The sequence below is a fragment of the Salmo trutta genome, chromosome 30 (genome assembly GCF_901001165.1).
Source record: "Salmo trutta chromosome 30, fSalTru1.1, whole genome shotgun sequence".
Lineage (NCBI taxonomy): Eukaryota > Metazoa > Chordata > Actinopteri > Salmoniformes > Salmonidae > Salmo > Salmo trutta.
Genome location: NC_042986.1, coordinates 45,390,534 through 45,413,356, shown reverse-complemented (window position 1 = coordinate 45,413,356; position 22,823 = coordinate 45,390,534). Strand labels below are relative to the sequence as shown.

General features: G+C 44.9%; 1 protein-coding gene across 3 annotated transcripts in view; it reads left to right on the top strand.

Annotated features, from left to right (window-relative positions):
* The window catches only part of ndnl2 (necdin-like 2), a 29,983-nt gene extending 8,251 nt beyond the window's left edge, over window positions 1–21,732 (top strand). For 2 of the 3 annotated variants that reach the window (XM_029724309.1, XM_029724308.1), the window contains exons 5-10: window positions 5,940–6,114; window positions 9,240–9,319; window positions 9,512–9,554; window positions 9,699–9,761; window positions 15,805–15,919; window positions 21,429–21,732. In XM_029724309.1, coding sequence (XP_029580169.1) covers window positions 5,940–6,114; window positions 9,240–9,319; window positions 9,512–9,554; window positions 9,699–9,761; window positions 15,805–15,919; window positions 21,429–21,545 — 593 coding nt within the window. In that variant the 3' untranslated portion in view covers window positions 21,546–21,732. Of the gene's footprint in view, window positions 1–3,301; window positions 3,870–5,939; window positions 6,115–9,239; window positions 9,320–9,511; window positions 9,555–9,698; window positions 9,762–15,804; window positions 15,920–21,428 lie in introns of those variants that run through there. The other variant, XM_029724307.1, reaches the window with a different exon arrangement.
* The last annotated feature ends 1,091 nt before the right edge of the window (window positions 21,733–22,823 follow it).

Sequence of the window (22,823 nt, the reverse complement as noted above, 5' to 3'; positions counted from 1 at the left end):
TTGAAATGTGACTAAATGTGACTACATTTTAAAAAAATTACATTTGCGTCATTTAGCAGACGCTCTTATCCAGAGCGACTTACAAATTGGTGCATTCACCTTATGATATCCAGTGGAAAAACCACTTTACAATTGTGCATCTATATATTTTTTTTTGGGGGGGGGGGTTAGAAGGATTACTTTATCCTATCCTAGGTATTCCTTGAAGAGGTGGGGTTTCAGGTGTCTCCGGAAGGTGGTGATTGACTCCGCTGTCCTGGCGTCGTGACGGAGCTTGTTCCACCATAGGGGTGCCAGAGCAGCAAACAGTTTTGACTGGGCTGAGCGGGAACTGTGCTTCCTCAGAGGTAGGGAGGCCAGAAGGTCTCCGGAAATGGTCTAGAGAGGAGGGGATAGGGTCAAGCGGGCAGGTTGTTGGGCGGCCGGCCGTCACAAGACGCAAGATTTCATCTGGCGAGAGAGGGGAGAAAGAGGTCAAAGCATAGGGTAGGCAATGTGAGCAGGACCAGCGGTGTCGTTTGACTTAACAAACGAGGATCGGATGTCGTCGACCTTCTTTTCAAAATGGTTGACGAAGTCATCCGCAGAGAGGGAGAAGGGGGGGAGGGGGAGGAGGATTCAGGAGGGAGGAGAAGGTCGCAAAGAGCTTCCTAGGGTTAGAGGCAGATGCTTGGAATTTAGAGTGGTAGAAAGTGGCTTTAGCAGCAGAAACAGAGGAGGAAAATGTAGAGAGGAGGGAGTGAAAAGATGCCAGGTCCGCAGGGAGGGTAGTTTTCCTCCATTTCCGCTCGGCTGCCCGGAGCCCTGTTCTGTGAGCTCGCAATGAGTCGTCAAGCCACGGAGCAGGAGGGGAGGACCGAGCCGGTCGGGAGGATAGGGGACATAGAGAGTCAAAGGATGCAGAAAGGGAGGAGAGGAGGGTTGAGGAGGCAGAATCAGGAGATTGGTTGGAGAAGGATTGAGCAGAGGGAAGAGATGATAGGATGGAAGAGGAGAGAGTAGCGGGGGAGAGAGAGCAAAGGCTGCGACGGCACAATACCATCTGAGTAGGGGCAGAGTGAGTAGTGTTGGAGGAGAGCGAGAGGGAAAAGGATACAAGGTAGTGATCGGAGACTTGGAGGGGAGTTGCAGTGAGATTAGTAGAAGAACAGCATCTAGTAAAGATGAGGTCAAGCGTATTGCCTGCCTTGTGAGTAGGGGGGAAGGTGAGAGGGTGAGGTCAAAAGAGGAGAGGAGTGGAAAGAAGGAGGCAGAGAGAAATGAGTCAAAGGTAGACGTAGGGAGGTTAAAGTCACCCAAAACTGTGAGAGGTGAGCCATCCTCAGGGAAGGAACTTATCAAGGCGTCAAGCTCATTGATGATCTCTCCAAGGGAACCTGGAGGGCGATAAATGATAAGGATGTTAAGCTTGAATGGGCTAGTGACTGTGACAGCATGGAATTCAAAGGAGGAGATAGACAGATGGGTCAGGAGAGAAAGAGAGAATGTCCACTTGGGAGAGATGAGGATTCCAGTGCCACCAGCCCGCTGGCTCGATGCTCTCGGGGTGTGCGAGAACACGTGGTCAGACGAGGAGAGAGCAGTAGGAGTAGCAGTGTTATCTGTGGTAATCCATGTTTCCGTCAGCGCCAGGAAGTCTAGGGACTGGAGGGTAGCATAGGCTGAGATGAACTCAGCCTTGTTGGCCGCAGACCGGCAGTTCCAGAGGCTGCCGGAGACCTGGAACTCCACGTGGGTCGTGCGCGCTGGGACCACCAGGTTAGAGTGGCAGCGGCCACGCGGTGTGAAGTTGAAATGTGACTAAATGTGACTAGTTGAAATGTGACTAGTTGAAATGTGACTAAATGTGACTAGTTGAAATGTGACTAGTTGAAATGTGACTAGTTGAAATGTGACTAGTTGAAATGTGACTAGTTGAAATGTGACTAAATGTGACTAGTTGAAATGTGACTAAATGTTTAAATAATAAAATACTGGAGATGAAGAAAAAGGTCAGGAGCAAGCTCTGGGTCCATGTTGCTGTACCAAGGCTCTGGGTCCATGTTGCTGTACCAAGGCTCTGGGTCCATGTTGCTGTACCAAGGCTCTGGGTCCATGTTGCTGTACCAAGGCTCTGGGTCCATGTTGCTGTACCAAGGCTCTGGGTCCATGTTGCTGTACCAAGGCTCTGGGTCCATGTTGCTGTACCAAGGCTCTGGGTCCATGTTGCTGTACCAAGGCTCTGGGTCCATGTTGCTGTACCAAGGCTCTGGGTCCATGTTGCTGTACCAAGGCTCTGGGTCCATGTTGCTGTACCAAGGCTCTGGGTCCATGTTGCTGTACCAAGGCTCTGGGTCCATGTTGCTGTACCAAGGCTCTGGGTCCATGTTGCTGTACCAAGCCTCTGGGTCCATGTTGCTGTACCAAGGCTCTGGGTCCATGTTGCTGTACCAAGGCTCTGGGTCCATGTTACTGGTCCATGTTGCTGTACCAAGGCTCTGGGTCCATGTTGCTGTACCAAGGCTCTGGGTCCATGTTACTGTACCAAGGCTCTGGGTCCATGTTGCTGGTCCATGTTGCTGTACCAAGGCTCTGGGTCCATGTTACTGTACCAAGGCTCTGGCTCCATGTTGCTGTACCGAGGCTCTGGGTCCATGTTGCTGTACCGAGGCTCTGGGTCCATGTTGCTGTACCGAGGCTCTGGGTCCATGTTGCTGTACCGAGGCTCTGGGTCCATGTTGCTGTACCGAGGCTCTGGGTCCATGTTGCTGTACCGAGGCTCTGGGTCCATGTTGCTGTACCGAGGCGCTGGGTCCATGTTGCTGTACCGAGGCTCTGGGTCCATGTTGCTGTACCGAGGCTCTGGGTCCATGTTGCTGTACCGAGGCTCTGGGTCCATGTTGCTGTACCGAGGCTCTGGGTCCATGTTGCTGTACCGAGGCTCTGGGTCCATGTTGCTGTACCGAGGCTCTGGGCTCCCATGTTGCTGTACCGAGGCTCTGGGTCCATGTTCTGTAACCGAGGCTCTGGGTCCATGTTGCTGTACCGAGGCTCTGGGTCCATGTTGCTGTACCGAGGCTCTGGGTCCATGTTGCTGTACCGAGGCTCTGGGTCCATGTTGCTGTACCGAGGCTCTGGGTCCATGTTGCTGTACCGAGGCTCTGGGTCCATGTGCTGTAACCGAGGCTCTGGTGTCCATGTTGCTGTACCGAGGCTCTGGGTCCATGTTGCTGTACCGAGGCTCTGGGTCCATGTTGCTGTACCGAGGCTCTGGGTCCATGTTGCTGTACCAAGGTTCTGGGTCCATGTTGCTGCACCAAGGCTCTGGGTCCATGTTACTGTACCAAGGCTCTGGGTCCATGTTGCTGGTCCATGTTGCTGTACCAAGGCTCTGGGTCCATGTTACTGTACCAAGGCTCTGGCTCCATGTTGCTGTACCAAGGTTCTGGGTCCATGTTGCTGCACCAAGGCTCTGGGTCCATGTTACTGTACCAAGGCTCTGGGTCCATGTTGCTGGTCCATGTTGCTGTACCAAGGCTCTGGGTCCATGTTACTGTACCAAGGCTCTGGCTCCATGTTGCTGTACCAAGGCTCTGGGTCCATGTTGCCCTACCAAGGCTCTGGGTCCATGTTACTGTACCAAGGCTCTGGGTCCATGTTGCTGGTCCATGTTGCTGTACCAAGGCTCTGGGTCCATGTTACTGTACCAAGGCTCTGGCTCCATGTTGCTGTACCAAGGCTCTGGGTCCATGTTGCCCTACCAAGGCTCTGGGTCCATGTTGCTGTACCAAGGCTCTGGGTCCATGTTACTGTACCAAGGCTCTGGGTCCATGTTGCTGGTCCATGTTGCTGTACCAAGGCTCTGGGTCCATGTTGTGTGTGTCAAACAGGTGCTGTTAAATTATATTGTAATCTATCTGACCGTTTTGAACAATATAAACACCAATATAAAATGTTTTGTATGCCTTTATTACAGCAAAGTCTGTTCTTAGTCTCATTTGTTTGTGAAAGCAATTTCCAAAATGGAACGTTTTAGCATATACCTAGTCTACTAATGATAATGACATGGTGGTTCTATACTACTAATGATAATGACATGGTGGTTCTATACTACTAATGATAATGACATGGTGGTTCTATAAGTCTACTAATGATAATGACATGGTGGTTCTATACTACTAATGATAATGACATGGTGGTTCTATAAGTCTACTAATGATAATGACATGGTGGTTCTATACTAAGTCTACTAATGATAATGACATGGTGGTTCTATACTAAGTCTACTAATGATAATGACATGGTGGTTCTATACTACTAATGATAATGACATGGTGGTTCTATACTACTAATGATAATGACATGGTGGTTCTATACTACTAATGATAATGACATCGTGGTTCTATACTAAGTCTACTAATGATAATGACCTGGTGGTTCTATACTACTAATGATAATGACATGGTGGTTCTATACTACTAATGATAATGACATGGTGGTTCTATACTAGTCATAATGACATGGTGGTTCTATACTACTAATGATAATGACATCGTGGTTCTATACTAAGTCTACTAATGATAATGACCTGGTGGTTCTATACTAGTCTACTAATGATAATGACATGGTGGTTCTATACTAAGTCTACTAATGATAATGACATGGTGGTTCTATACTAAGTCTACTAATGATAATGACATGATGGTTCTATACTAAGTCTACTAATGATAATGACATGGTGGTTCTATACTAGTCTACTAATGATAATGACATGGTGGTTCTATACTAAGTCTACTAATGATAATGACATGGTGGTTCTATACTACTAATGATAATGACATCGTGGTTCTATACTAAGTCTCCTAATGATAATGACCTGGTGGTTCTATACTAGTCTACTAATGATAATGACATGGTGGTTCTATACTAAGTCTACTAATGATAATGACATGGTGGTTCTATACTAAGTCTACTAATGATAATGACATGATGGTTCTATACTAAGTCTACTAATGATAATGACATGGTGGTTCTATACTAAGTCTACTAATGATAATGACATGGTGGTTCTATACTAAGTCTACTAATGATAATGACATGGTGGTTCTATACTAGTCTACTAATGATAATGACATGGTGGTTCTATACTACTAATGATAATGACATGGTGGTTCTATACTAAGTCTACTAATGATAATGACATGGTTCTATACTACTAATGATAATGACATGGTGGTTCTATACTACTAATGATAATGACATGGTGGTTCTATACTAGTCTACTAATGATAATGACATGGTGGTTCTATACTAAGTCTACTAATGATAATGACATGGTGGTTCTATACTAAGTCTACTAATGATAATGACATGGTGGTTCTATACTAAGTCTACTAATGATAATGACATGGTGGTTCTATACTAAGTCTACTAATGATAATGACATGGTAGTTATATAGTAAGTCTACTAATGATAATGACATGGTGGTTCTATACTAAGTCTACTAATGATAATGACATGGTGGTTCTATACTACTAATGATAATGACATGGTGGTTCTATACTAAGTCTACTAATGATAATGACATTACTGATTTATAATGATGATAATAATAATAACTATAAGAAGGTGATCAAGGAAGAGGTTATTATAAATATATTTTTCCATTTGTAACAGTGTATACAACACGAAATCAATTAGTAATAATACCAGAGAGGCTGGTTTTAGTCATTCAGTTTTTGTTATTCTTTTGTGTTTGTGTAATGAATATTTCAGTTTTTATTTGTGTAGTTTTTATTAGTTTTTGACCTGTGAAACACATTGTTGCATTCCATGTCTGAAATGTGCTGTATAAATAAAGCTTGATTTGATCTTCTCTCTCTCTCTTCCCGCACCCTCCCTCTTTCCCCCTCTCTTTTCCTCTCTCTCTCTTTCCCCCTCTTCCCCCCTCTCTCTCCAGACATCGTGAAACATGTTGTGAAGGAGTACAGGAACATCTACCCTGAGATAATAAAGAGGGTGGGACGTGTGTTTGAGACAGTGTTTGGTCTGAAGCTGGTGGAGATCGACTCTAAGAACCACGTCTACATCCTCATCAACAAACTGGAGCAGCTAGAGGGAGAATCTCTCAACATGTAGGTCACTGTGTGGAAAGACTAGAGGGAGAACATGTAGGTCACTGTGTGGGGGGAAATATTGATTCAATTTAACCTTTATTTAACTAGGCAAGTCAGTTAACCTCTCTAGGGGAGGTGGGATGAAATCGTCCCACACTATTCAACAGCCAGTGACAAATCAGAGCGCCAAATTTAAAACCACAAAATGTCATAATTCAAAGTTCTCAAACATAGGATTATTTTACACCATTTTATAGATACACTTCTCCTGAATCGAACCACGTTGTCCGATTTCCAAAAGGCTTTACAGCGAAAGCAAAACATTAGATTATGTTAGGAGAGTACATAGACACAAAAAAACACACAGCCATTTTCCAAGCTAGCATATATGTCACAAAAACCAAAACCACAGCTAAATGCAGCACTAACCTTTGAAGATCTTCATCAGATGACACTCCTAGGACATTATGTTATACAATACATGCATGTTTTTGTTCAATCAAGTTCATATATCAAAAACCAGCTTTTTACATTAGCATATGATGTTCAGAACTAGCATACCCCCCGCAAACTTCCGGTGAATTTACTAAATTACTCACGATAAACGTTGACAAAATACATAACAATTATTTTAAGAATTATAGATACAGAACTCCTTTATGCAATCGATATGTCCGATTTTTAAAATAGCTTTTCGGCGAAAGCACATTTTGCAATATTCTGAGTAGATAGCTCGGCCATCACGGCTAGCTAATTTGACACCCACCAAGTTTGGGACAACCTAAACTCAGAATTACTATTAGAAAAATTGGATTACCTTTGCTGTTCTTCGTCAGAATGCACTCCCAGGACTTCTACTTCAACAACAAATGTTGTTTTGGTTCCAAATAATCCATAGTTATATCCAAATACCGCCGTTTTGTTAATGCGTTCAGGTAACTATCCAAACGGTGACGCGCAAGCGCATTTCGTGACAAAACAATTCAAAATGTTCCATTACCGTACTTAGAAGCATGTCAAACGCTGTTTAAAATCAATTTTTATGCTACTTTTCTCGTAAAATAGCGATAATATTCCAACCGTTGTATTCATTCCAAAGGCTGAAAGAAAAAAATGGAGTAGTCTCGTGAACGCGCATCTCAGTCTCACTGTCCCCAGGCTGACCACTTACAAACTCTGCTGCTGTTCTTTGCCCAGAGACAGCAGACACCCCATTCCACTTTCTGGCAGCTTTAGAGAGCCAATGGGACCCTTAGAAAATGTCACGTTACAGCACAGATGCTGTATTTTCGATAGAGATGCAACAGAAGGACAACAAATTGTCAGACAGGGCACTTCCTGTATGGAATCTTCTCAGGTTTTGGCCTGCCATATGAGTTCTGTTATACTCACAGACACCATTCAAACAGTTTTAGAAACTTTAGGGTGTTTTCTATCCAAATCTACTAATTACATGCATATTCTAGTTTCTGGGCAGGAGTAGTAACCTGATTAAATCGGGTACGTTTTTTATCTGGCCGTGAAAATACTGCCCCCTATACCACAACAGGTTAAGAACAAATTCTTATTTACAATGACGGCCTACACCGGCCAAACCCTAACCCGGACGACGCTGGGCCAATTGTGCGCTGCCCTATGGGACTCCCAATCACAGCCTGTTGTGATACAGCCTGGATTCGAACCAGGGTGTCTGTAGTGACGCCTCTAGCACTGAGATGCAGTGCCTTAGACCGCTGCACCACTGTTTCCCCGATATGCATTTAGTGGCTGCCACTGTATGCCCCAGCAAGACACCCCCTGCCCTACAGGAAGAGACTCCCTCCCCAACAGGAAGACCCCAGGAAGAGACTCCCTCCCCAACAGGAAGACCCCAGGAAGAGACTCCCTCCCCAACATGGAGACCTCAGGAAGAACCAAATAAAAAATCAAATCAAATTTATTTTATATAGCCCTTCGTACATCAGCTGAAATCTCAAAGTGCTGTACAGAAACCCAGCCTAAAACCCCAAACAGCAAGCAATGCATGTGAAAGAAGCACGGTGGCTGGGAAAAACTCCCTAGGAAAAACTCCTGAGAAAGGCCAAAAACCTAGGAAGAAACCTAGAGAGGAACCAGGCTATGAGGGGTGGCCAGTCCTCTTCTGGCTGTGCCGGGTGGATATTATAACAGAACATGGTCAAGATGTTAAAATGTTCGTAAATGACCAGCATGGTCAAATAATAATAATCATAGTAATTGTCGAGGGTGCAACAAGCACGTCCGGTGAACAGGTCAGGGTTCCGTAGCCGCAGGCAGAACAGTTGAAACTGGAGCAGCAGCATGGCCAGGTGGACTGGGGACAGCAAGGAGTCATCATGCCAGGTAGTCCTAGGGCTCAGGTCCTCCGAGAGAAAGAAAGAAAGAAAGAAAGAAAGAAAGAAAGAGAGAATTAGAGAGAGCATATTTACATTCACACAGGACACCGGATAAGACAAGAGAATACTCCAGATGTAACCACCTCCCCCGTCCAGGGGGTGTCCTGTACATCAAGCTGTCTCACTACAGAAACAGGAGGTAGACTAGTGTCCTGTCCAGGGGGTGTCCTGGTACATCAAGCTGTCTCTCTACAGAAACAGGATATAGACTAGTGTCCTGTCCAGGGGGTGTCCTGGTACATCAAGCTGTCTCACTACAGAAACAGGATATAGACTAGTGTCCTGTCCAGGGGGTGTCCTGTACATCAGGCTCTCACTACAGAAACAGGATATAGACTAGTGTCCTGTCCAGGGGGTGTCCTGGTACATCAAGCTGTCTCACTACAGAAACAGGAGGTAGACCAGTGTCCTGTCCAGGGGGTGTCCTGTACATCAGGCTCTCACTACAGAAACAGGATATAGACTAGTGTCCTGTCCAGGGGGTGTACTGGTACATCAAGCTGCCTCACTACAGAAACAGGATATAGACTAGTGTCCTGTCCAGGGGGTGTACTGGTACATCAAGCTGTCTCACTACAGAAACAGGATATAGACTAGTGTCCCGTCCAGGAGGTGTCCTGTACATCAAGCTGTCTCACTACAGAAACAGGAGATCTCTTGTACAAGGCTACATATATGGATGTTTACCTGTGTGTGTGTGTGTGTGTGTGTGTGTGTGTGTGTTTACAGGAGTCCCAGTAATCCAAAAACAGGTCTACTCTTCGTAATCCTCAGCATCGTCTTCATGAAGGGGGGTGTGGTCAAGGAGAGTGAGTGTTCCGTTGGCTTTGTCCCACTTCTGACACCAGTGTAGCCAATGGGGGGCCACAACTCTATTTTTTTGTAAAAAATACCAATATTTGCCAATTCCTGTCTGTCCCCCCCCACTTATTGATGACGTCAGTGCCGTGTGTATGCCCCTCCTCCTCACTGAGATGTCCCATCATGCTTTGTGTTTGTAGGTATAGTGTGGAACACACTGAAGAAGCTGAGAGTTGATCAAGGGTAAGTCTGATGGTCCGAGGTTCCTCTGCGGTCCCGGTCACTGGGTTAGAGCTCCTTTACTGAGGCTTGGACATCTACTAGCCAGATGTGGAGGGAGATTGAAGTATGATCTGTGTGTTGACTGTTTTGACCCCCCGCTCCCAGGGAGAGACACGAGATCTTTGGAGACGTGAAGAAGGTCGTTACTGACGAGTTTGTCCGTCAGAGGTGAGTCTTGCTCCACCCGGAATGGGTAATATATAGTAATAACATGGTAATATATGTTACTATCAGGTAATAGTATGGTAATAGCATGGTAATGTATGGTGATGGTATGGCTATATGGTAATAGCATGGTAATGTATGGTGATGGTATGGCTATATGGTAATCTATGGTGATGGTATGGCTATATGGTAATAGCATGGTAATGTATGGTGATGGTATAGCTAAATGGTAATAGCATGGTAATGTATGGTGATGGTATGGCTATATGGTACTATCAGGTAATAGCATGGTAATCTATGGTGATGGTATGGCTATATGGTAATAGCATGGTAATCTATGGTGATGGTATGGCTAAATGGTAATAGCATGGTAATGTATGGTGATGGTATGGCTATATGGTAATCTATGGTGATGGTATGGCTATATGGTAATAGCATGGTAATGTATGGTGATGGTATAGCTAAATGGTAATAGCATGGTAATGTATGGTGATGGTATGGCTATATGGTACTATCAGGTAATAGCATGGTAATCTATGGTGATGGTATGGCTATATGGTAATAGCATGGTAATGTATGGTGACGGTATGGCTATATGGTAATAGCATGGTAATGTATGAGTTGTGAACACATATACCAGTTCACCTTCAGTGAAACAACTAGGAGGTCTGTTTCTATTGTCTGGGTGTGATGGTCTATACCACACCATAGGGCAGATGAGAACCTGTCTATACCACACCATAGGGCAGATGAGAACCTGTCTATACCACACCATAGGGCAGATGAGAACCTGTCTATACCACACCATAGGGCAGATGAGAACCTGTCTATACCACACCATAGGGCAGATGAGAACCTGTCTATACCACACCATAGGGCAGATGAGAACCTGTCTATACCTCACCATAGGGCAGATGAGAACCTGTCTATACCTCACCATAGGGCAGATGAGAACCTGTCTATACCACACCATAGGGCAGATGAGAACCGGTCTATACCACACCATAGGGCAGATGAGAACCTGTCTATACCACGCCATAGGGCAGATGAGAACCTGTCTATACCACACCATAGGGCAGATGAGAACCTGTCTATACCACACCATAGGGCAGATGAGAACCTGTCTATACCACGCCATAGGGCAGATGAGAACCTGTCTATACTACACCTTAGGGCAGTAGTAGGGCAGATGAGAACCTGTCTATACCACGCCATAGGGCAGATGAGAACCTGTCTATACCACACCATAGGGCAGTAGTAGGGCAGATGAGAACCTGTCTATACCACACCATAGGGCAGATCAGAACCTGTCTACACCACACCATAGGGCAGATGAGAATCTGTCTATACCACACCATAGGGCAGATGAGAACCTGTCTATACCACACCATAGGGCAGATGAGAACCTGTCTATACCACACCATAGGGCAGATGAGAACCTGTCTATACCACACCATAGGGCAGATCAAAACCTGTCTACACCACGCCATAGGGCAGATGAGAACCTGTCTATACCACACCATAGGGCAGATGAGAACCTGTCTATACCACACCATAGGGCAGATGAGAACCTGTCTATACCACGCCATAGGGCAGATGAGAAATTGTCTATAATACGCCATAGGGCAGATGAGAACCTGTCTATACCACACCATAGGGCAGATGAGAACCTGTCTATACCACACTATAGGGCAGATGAGAACCTGTCTATACCACGCCATAGGGCAGATGAGAAATTGTCTATAATACGCCATAGGGCAGATGAGAACCTGTCTATACCACGCCATAAGGCAGATGAGAACCTGTCTATACCACACCATAGGGCAGTAGTAGGAAGATGAGAACCTGTCTATACCACACCATAGGGCAGATGAGAACCTGTCTATACCACACCATAGGGCAGATGAGAACCTGTCTATACCACACCATAGGGCAGTAGTAGGGCAGATGAGAACCTGTCTATACCACACCATAGGGCAGATGAGAACCTGTCTACACCACACCATAGGGCAGATGAGAATCTGTCTATACCACACCATAGGGCAGATGAGAACCTGTCTATACCACACCATAGGGCAGATGAGAACCTGTCTATACCACACCATAGGGCAGTAGTAGGGCAGATGAGAACCTGTCTATACCAAACCATAGGGCAGTAGTAGGGCAGATGAGAACCTGTCTATACCACACCATAGGGCAGATGAGAACCTGTCTATACCACACCATAGGGCAGATGAGAATCTGTCTATACCACACCATAGGGCAGATGAGAACCTGTCTATACCACACCATAGGGCAGATGAGAACCTGTCTATACCACACCATAGGGCAGATGAGAACCTGTCTATACCACACCATAGGGCAGATGAGAACCTGTCTATACCACGCCATAGGGCAGATGAGAACCTGTCTATACCACACCATAGGGCAGATGAGAACCTGTCTATACCACACCATAGGGCAGATGAGAACCTGTCTATACCACACCATAGGGCAGATGAGAACCTGTCTATACCACACCATAGGGCAGATGAGAACCTGTCTATACCATACCATAGGGCAGATGAGAACCTGTCTATACCACACCATAGGGCAGTAGTAGGAAGATGAGAACCTGTCTATACCACACCATAGGGCAGATGAGAACCTGTCTATACCACACCATAGGGCAGATGAGAATCTGTCTATACCACACCATAGGGCAGATGAGAACCTGTCTATACCACACCATAGGGCAGATGAGAACCTGTCTATACCACACCATAGGGCAGTAGTAGGAAGATGAGAACCTGTCTATACCACACCATAGGGCAGATGAGAACCTGTCTATACCACACCATAGGGCAGATGAGAACCTGTCTATACCACACCATAGGGCAGATGAGAACCTGTCTATACCACACCATAGGGCAGATGAGAACCTGTCTATACCACGCCATAGGGCAGATGAGAACCTGTCTATACCACACCATAGGGCAGTAGTAGGGCAGATGAGAACCTGTCTATACCACACCATAGGGCAGATGAGAACCTGTCTACACCACACCATAGGGCAGATGAGAACCTGTCTATACCACACCATAGGGTAGATGAGAACCTGTCTATACCACACCATAGGGCAGATGAGAACCTGTCTATACCACACCATAGGGCAGATGAGAACCTGTCTATACCACACCATAGGGCAGATGAGAACCTGTCTATACCACACCATAGGGCAGATGACAACCTGTCTATACCACGCCATAGGGCAGATGAGAACCTGTCTATACCACACCATAGGGCAGTAGTAGGAAGATGAGAACCTGTCTATACCACGCCATAGGGCAGATGAGAATCTGTCTATACCACACCATAGGGCAGTAGTAGGAAGATGAGAACCTGTCTATACCACGCCATAGGGCAGATGACAACCTGTCTATACCACACCATAGGGCAGATGAGAACCTGTCTATACCACACCATAGGGCAGTAGTAGGGCAGATGAGAACCTGTCTATACCACACCATAGGGCAGATGAGAACCTGTCTATACCACACCATAGGGCAGATGAGAACCTGTCTATACCACACCATAGGGCAGTAGTAGGGCAGATGAGAACCTGTCTATACCAAACCATAGGGCAGTAGTAGGGCAGATGAGAACCTGTCTATACCACACCATAGGGCAGTAGTAGGGCAGATGAGAACCTGTCTATACCACACCATAGGGCAGATGAGAACCTGTCTACACCACACCATAGGGCAGATGAGAACCTGTCTATACCACACCATAGGGCAGATGAGAACCTGTCTATACCACACCATAGGGCAGATGAGAACCTGTCTATACCACACCATAGGGCAGATGAGAACCTGTCTATACCACACCATAGGGCAGATGAGAACCTGTCTATACCACACCATAGGGCAGATGAGAACCTGTCTATACCACACCATAGGGCAGATGAGAACCTGTCTATACCACACCATAGGGCAGATGAGAACCTGTCTATACCACGCCATAGGGCAGATGAGAACCTGTCTATACCACACCATAGGGCAGATGAGAACCTGTCTATACCACGCCATAGGGTAGATGAGAATCTGTCTATACCACACCATAGGGCAGATGAGAACCTGTCTATACCACACCATAGGGCAGTAGTAGGAAGATGAGAACCTGTCTATACCACACCATAGGGCAGATGAGAACCTGTCTATACCACACCATAGGGCAGATGAGAATCTGTCTATACCACACCATAGGGCAGATGAGAACCTGTCTATACCACACCATAGGGCAGTAGTAGGAAGATGAGAACCTGTCTATACCACACCATAGGGCAGATGAGAACCTGTGTATACCACACCATAGGGCAGATGAGAACCTGTCTATACCACACCATAGGGCAGATGAGAACCTGTCTATACCACACCATAGGGCAGATGAGAACCTGTCTATACCACACCATAGGGCAGATGAGACCCTGTCTATACCACACCATAGGGCAGATGAGAACCTGTCTATACCACGCCATAGGGCAGATGAGAACCTGTCTATACCACACCATAGGGCAGATGAGAACCTGTCTATACCACACCATAGGGCAGATGAGACCCTGTCTATACCACACCATAGGGCAGATGAGAACCTGTCTATACCACACCATAGGGCAGATGAGAACCTGTCTATACCATGCCATAGGGCAGATGAGAACCTGTCTATACCACGCCATAGGGCAGATCAGAACCTGTCTATACCACGCCATAGGGCAGATGAGAACCTGTCTATACCACACCATAGGGCAGATGAGAACCTGTCTATACCACACCATAGGGCAGTAGTAGGAAGATGAGAACCTGTCTATACCTCACCATAGGGCAGATGAGACCCTGTCTATACCACACCATAGGGCAGATGAGAACCTGTCTATACCACACCATAGGGCAGATGAGAACCTGTCTATACCACACCATAGGGCAGATGAGAACCTGTCTATACCACACCATAGGGCAGATGAGAACCTGTCTATACCACGCCATAGGGCAGTAGTAGGAAGATGAGAACCTGTCTATACCACACCATAGGGCAGATGACAACCTGTCTATACCTCACCATAGGGCAGATGAGAACCTGTCTATACCACACCATAGGGCAGATGAGAACCTGTCTACACCACACCATAGGGCAGATGAGAACCTGTCTATACCACACCATAGGGCAGATGAGAACCTGTCTATACCACACCATAGGGCAGTAGTAGGAAGATGAGAACCTGTCTATACCACACCATAGGGCAGATGAGAACCTGTCTATACCACACCATAGGGCAGATGAGAACCTGTCTATACCACACCATAGGGCAGATGAGAACCTGTCTATACCACACCATAGGGCAGATGAGAACCTGTCTATACCACACCATAGGGCAGATGAGAACCTGTCTATACCACACCATAGGGCAGATGAGAACCTGTCTATACCACGCCATAGGGCAGATGAGAACCTGTCTATACCACACCATAGGGCAGATGAGAACCTGTCTATACCACACCATAGGGCAGATGAGAACCTGTCTATACCACGCCATAGGGCAGATGAGAACCTGTCTATACCACACCATAGGGCAGTAGTAGGAAGATGAGAACCGACACCACATCACTGTCGGGACCTCCTTACACGCCACACATTTTAAACGTTATACTATGTGTGTTTGTACGTGTGTGAGAACAGGGTGGCGTGAGAACAGGGTGGCGTGAGAACAGGGTGGCGTGAGAACAGGGTGGCGTGAGAACAGGGTGACTTGAGAACAGGGTGGCGTGAGAACAGGGTGACGTGAGAACAGGGTGGCGTGAGAACAGGGTGGCGTGAGAACAGGGTGACGTGAGAACAGGGTGGCGTGAGAACAGGGTGGCGTAAGAACAGGGTGGCGTGAGAACAGGGTGGCGTGAGAACAGGGTGGCGTGAGAACAGGGTGACGTGAGAACAGGGTGAAGCGAGTATGATAACCAGAGACTATGAGTAATCGATTCAACTCTCCGTAAAGTGACCTGTGATTTTGTAGGTACCTGGAGTACGTCCGTATCCCTCACACAGAGCCGTTGGAGTTTGAGTTCCGTTGGGGTCAGAGGGCAGACATGGAGGTGTCAAAGGTCAAACTACTGGAGTTCATTGGACAGGTGAGACACTACCACTACTATAACCAGTCACTACCATTACTACTGTAGACACTACCACTACTATAACCAGTCACTACCACTACTATAACCAGTCACTACCATTACTACTGTAGACACTACCACTACTATAACCAGTCACTACCACTACTATAACCAGTCACTACCACTACTATAACCAGTCACTACCACTACTATAACCAGTCACTACCACTACTATAACCAGTCACTACCACTACTATAACCAGACACTACCACTACTATAACCAGTCACTACCACTACTATAACTATAACCAGTCACTACCACTACTATAACCAGACACTACCACTACTATAACCAGTCACTACCATTACTACTGTAGACACTACCACTACTATAACCAGTCACTACCACTACTATAACCAGTCACTACCACTACTATAACCAGTCACTACCACTACTATAACCAGTCACTACCATTACTACTGTAGACACTACCACTACTATAACCAGTCACTACCACTACTATAACCAGTCACTACCACTACTATAACCAGTCACTACACCTACTATAACCAGTCACTACCACTACTATAACCAGACACTACCACTACTATAACCAGTCACTACCACTACTATAACCAGTCACTACCACTACTATAACCAGTCACTACCATTACTATAACCAGTCACTACCACTACTATAACCAGTCACTACACTACTATAACCAGTCACTACCACTACTATAACCAGTCACTACCACTATTATAACCAGTCACTACCACTACTATAACCAGACACTACCACTACTATAACCAGTCAGACCATTACTATAACCAGTCACTACACCTACTATAACCAGTCACTACCACTACTATAACCAGACACTACCACTACTATAACCAGTCACTACCACTACTATAACCAGTCACTACCACTACTATAACCAGACACTACCACTACTATAACCAGTCACTACCACTACTATAACTATAACCAGTCACTACCACTACTATAACCAGACACTACCACTACTATAACCAGTCACTACCATTACTACTGTAGACACTACCACTACTATAACCAGTCACTACCACTACTATAACCAGTCACTACCAGTCACTACCACTACTATAACCAGTCACTACCACTACTATAACCAGTCACTACCACCTTTACTGTAGACACTACCACTACTATAACCAGTCACTACCACTACTATAACCAGTCACTACCACTACTATAACCAGTCACTACACCTACTATAACCAGTCACTACCACTACTATAACCAGACACTACCACTACTATAACCAGTCACTACCACTACTATAACCAGTCACTACCACTACTATAACCAGTCACTAACATTACTATAACCAGTCACTACCACTACTATAACCAGTCACTACCACTACTATAACCAGACACTACCACTATTATAACCAGTCACTACCACTACTATAACCAGACACTACCACTACTATAACCAGTCACTACCATTACTATAACCAGTCACTACACCTACTATAACCAGTCACTACCACTACTATAACCAGACACTACCACTACTATAACCAGTCACTACCACTACTATAACCAGTCACTACCACTACTATAACCAGTCACTACCACTACTATAACCAGTCACTACCACTACTACTACTATACTACCAGTCACTACCACTACTATAACCAGTCACTACCACTACTATAACCAGTCACTACCACTACTATAACCAGTCACTACCACTACTATAACCAGTCACTACCACTACTATAACCAGTCACTACCATTACTACTGTAGTCACTACCACTACTATAACCAGTCACTACCATTACTATAACCAGTCACTACCACTACTATAACCAGTCACTACCACTACTATAACCAGTCACTACCACTACTATAACTATAACCAGTCACTACCACTACTATAACCAGACACTACCACTACTATAACCAGTCACTACCACTACTATAACCAGTCACTACCACTACTATAACCAGTCACTACCACTACTATAACCAGTCACTACCACCACTACTATAACCAGTCACTACCACTACTATAACCAGTCACTACCACTACTATAACCAGTCACTACCCTCTACTATAACCAGTCACTACCACTACTATAACCAGTCACTACCATTACTATAACCAGTCACTACCTCTATTATAACCAGTCACTACCTCTACTATAACCAGTCACTACCTCTACTATAACCAGTCACTACCACTACTATAACCAGTCACTACCATTACTATAACCAGTCACTACCACTACTATAACCAGTCACTACCTCTACTATAACCAGTCACTACCACTACTATAACTATAACCAGTCACTACCACTACTATAACCAGTCACTACCACTACTATAACTATAACCAGTCACTACCACTACTATAACCAGTCACTACCACTACCACTACTATAACCAGTCACTACCACTACTATAACCAGCCACTACCACTACTATAACCAGTCACTACCACTACTATAACCAGTCACTACCACTACTATAACCAGTCACTACCATTACTATAACCAGTCACTACCACTACTATAACCAGTCACTACCACTACTATAACCAGTCACTACCACTACTATAACCAGTCACTACCACTACTATAACCAGTCACTACCACTACTATAACCAGTCACTACCACTACTATAACCAGACACTACCATTACTATAACCAGTCACTACCACTACTATAACCAGTCACTACCACTACTATAACCAGTCACTACCATTACTACTGTAGAGACTACCACTACTATAACCAGTCACTACCATTACTACTGTAGACACTACCATTACTACTGTAGACACTACCACTACTATAACCAGTCACTACCACTACTATAACCAGTCACTACCACTACTATAACCAGTCACTACCACTACTACTGTAGACACTACCACTACTATAACTATAACCAGTCACTACCACTACTATAACCAGTCACTACCACTACTACTGTAGACACTACCACTACTATAACCAGTCACTACCATTACTATAACCAGTCACTACCATTACTATAACCAGACACTACCACTACTATAACCAGTCACTACCACTACTATAACCAGTCACTACCACTACTATAACCAGTCACTAACACTAATATAACCAGTCAGTACCAATACTATAACCAGACACCACCACTACTGTAACCAGTCACTACCACTACTATAACCAGTCACTACCATTACTATAACCAGACACTACCACTACTATAACCAGTCACTACCACTACTATAACCAGTCACTACCACTACTATAACTATAACCAGTCACTACCATTACTACTGTAGACACCACCACTACTATAACCAGTCACTACCACTACTATAACCAGTCACTACCACTACTATAACCAGTCACTACCACTACTATAACCAGTCACTACCACTACTATAACCAGTCACTACCACTACTATAACCAGTCACTACCACTACTATAACCAGTCACTACCACTACTATAACCAGTCACTACCACTACTATAACCAGTCACTACCACTACTATAACCAGTCACTACCACTACTATAACCAGACACTACCACTACTATAACCAGTCACTACCATTACTACTGTAGACACTACCATTACTACTGTAGACACTACCACTACTATAACCAGTCACTACCACTACTATAACTATAACCAGTCACTACTATAACCAGTCACTACCATTACTACTGTAGACACTACCACTACTATAACCAGTCACTACCACTACTATAACCAGTCACTACCATTACTATAACCAGTCACTACCACTACTATAACCAGTCACTACCACTACTATAACCAGTCACTACCACTTCTACTGTAGACACTACCACTACTATAACCAGTCACTACCACTACTATAACCAGTCACTACTATAACCAGTCACTACCACTACTATAACTATAACCAGTCACTACCATTACTATAACCAGTCACTACCATTACTATAACCAGTCACAACCACTACTATAACCAGTCACTACCACTACTATAACCAGTCACTACCACTACTATAACCAGTCACTACCACTACTATAACCAGTCACTACCACTACTATAACCAGACACTACCACTACTATAACCAGTCACTACCACTACTATAACCAGTCACTACCACTACTATAACCAGACACTACCACTACTATAACCAGACACTACCACTACTATAACCAGTCACTACCACTACTATAACCAGTCACTACCACTACTATAACCAGTCACTACCACTACTATAACCAGTCACTACCACTACTATAACCAGTCACTACCATTACTATAACCAGTCACCACCACTACTATAACCAGACACCACCACTACTGTAACCAGTCACTACCACTGCTATAACCAGTCACTACCACTGCTATAACCAGTCACTACCACTACTATAACCAGTCACTACCATTACTATAACCAGTCACTACCACTACTATAACCAGACACCACCACTACTGTAACCAGACACCACCACTACTGTAACCAGTCACTACCACTACTATAACCAGACACTACCACTACTATAACCAGACACTACCACTACTATAACCAGTCACTACCACTACTATAACCAGTCACTACCACTACTATAACTATAACCAGTCACTACCACTACTATAACCAGTCACTACCACTACTATAACCAGTCACTACCACTACTATAACCAGTCACTACCATTACTATAACCAGTCACTACCACTACTATAACCAGACACCACCACTACTGTAACCAGTCACTACCACTGCTATAACCAGTCACTACCACTACTATAACCAGTCACTACCACTACTATAACCAGTCACTACCATTACTATAACCAGTCACTACCACTACTATAACCAGACACCACCACTACTGTAACCAGACACCACCACTACTGTAACCAGTCACTACCACTACTATAACCAGACACTACCACTACTATAACCAGTCACTACCACTACTATAACCAGTCACTACCACTACTATAACTATAACCAGTCACTACCACTACTATAACCAGTCACTACCACTACTATAACCAGTCACTACCATCACTACTGTAGACACTACCACTACTATAACCAGTCACTACCACTACTATAACTATAACCAGTAACTACCATTACTATAACCAGTCACTACTATTACTACTGTAGACACTACCATTACTATAACCAGTTACTACCACTACTATAACTTATTTCCCAACCACAACTACTATAAAACAGCTTGCTACCATTACTATAACTAGTCACTGCCACTATTAAACAGCTAGCTACCACACCACATTTTCTTAATGAAATGTACTTTTCTAATTTATACAAATTTTCTGAAATTAATTTCTTTCACTTTGAACATGTGGAGTAGATTGTGGGGATTTTTTATTTTTATTTAATCCCTTTTTAGATTAGACATTTTGAAGCAACAGAATGTAAACCTTGCAACGATGTGTGGACTTTCAGTAGGTGCTGTAGCTGTGTAACTGAGGTGGTCCTCTCTCCCATCTGTTAGCTCCATGAACAGGATCCTCAGAGCTGGACTCAGCAGTACAGAGACGCCACCGCCCCTCCCGCCGCCCCGGCAGTCGTCACCTCTGCTAACACGAGCGCCAGTGTTAGCCAGAGATAGAGTGGGGGGTTGTGGGAAGTCATTCTGTGCGTGTTCTACTCCAGTCTGTTTCTGTTGGACTGTTCTGTTAGTGAAACAATAACTGGTGAATCACACAACGGTTCATTCAGTCGTTGTTATATTCATTTAAGGTGACATTGTTATCATTTGTCAATTTCAACAATAAAATGATTTTATACAAATGTTATTTACTCTCAATGTCTCCATCTGTCTTACAGCCGGTCCCAATGAGCTCCCCTCACCTTGGCCCGTAACCTTTTGTTGGTAGATCTGTACGCCGTTAGTAATATGGTAGACGCTCCCCTACTACCTGCTTCTACCTATCCAGACCATTCAGACATGGAAGGGTTAAGGCCAAGGGGATTGGGTCAGACATGGAAGGGTTAAGGCCAAGGGGATCGGATTGGGTCAGACATGGAAGGGTTAAAGCCGAGGGGATCGGATTGGGTCAGACATGGAAGGGTTAAGGCCGAGGGGATCGGATTGGGTCAGACATGAAAGGGTTAAGGCCAAGGGGATTGGGTCAGACATGGAAGGGTTAAGGCCGAGGGGATCGGATTGGGTCAGACATGGAAGGGTTAAGGCCAAGGGGATTGGGTCAGACATGGAAGGGTTAAGGCCAAGGGGATCGGATTGGGTCAGACATGGAAGGGTTAAGGCCAAGGGGATTGGGTCAGACATGGAAGGGTTAAGGCCAAGGGGATCGGATTGGGTCAGACATGGAAGGGTTAAGGCCGAGGGGATCGGATTGGGTCAGACATGGAAGGGTTAAGGCCAAGGGGATTGGGTCAGACATGGAAGGGTTAAGGCCGAGGGGATCGGATTGGGATTGACTTGCTTTTCTTTACTTTTACACACGTTAAGACCCACACAATGAGACAATGTAGCCGTGTCTTGGTTATGCATAGTCCCAGTTTATTAGAAGCTGTGGGGTTAATTACTAAGATACAGCAAGCAGGTTCAATATCAGTCAGTACACCCCAAAACGCTACACCTGTTTGACCCCCCTCCCCCCACCTTATAGCTCTGAGGCTTCTGATATAAGTAATGTATTTATATTTAAAGATGTATTTTCTAGTCTTTATTGGTGTTTATAGTTATAAAAGAAGGCTGAGACAGACTGACAGGATTTGCTTGGAGTCAATTCAGTTTTCAATCCAGGGCCTGACATCTTCCCATTGATTTCGAAGGGGATTTTTCAACTCGTGACCCAAACCCTGACAGAAGCCCTGTTTATACCTGGTTCTAACATGCATATTTTGTCCTGACATTGTCCCG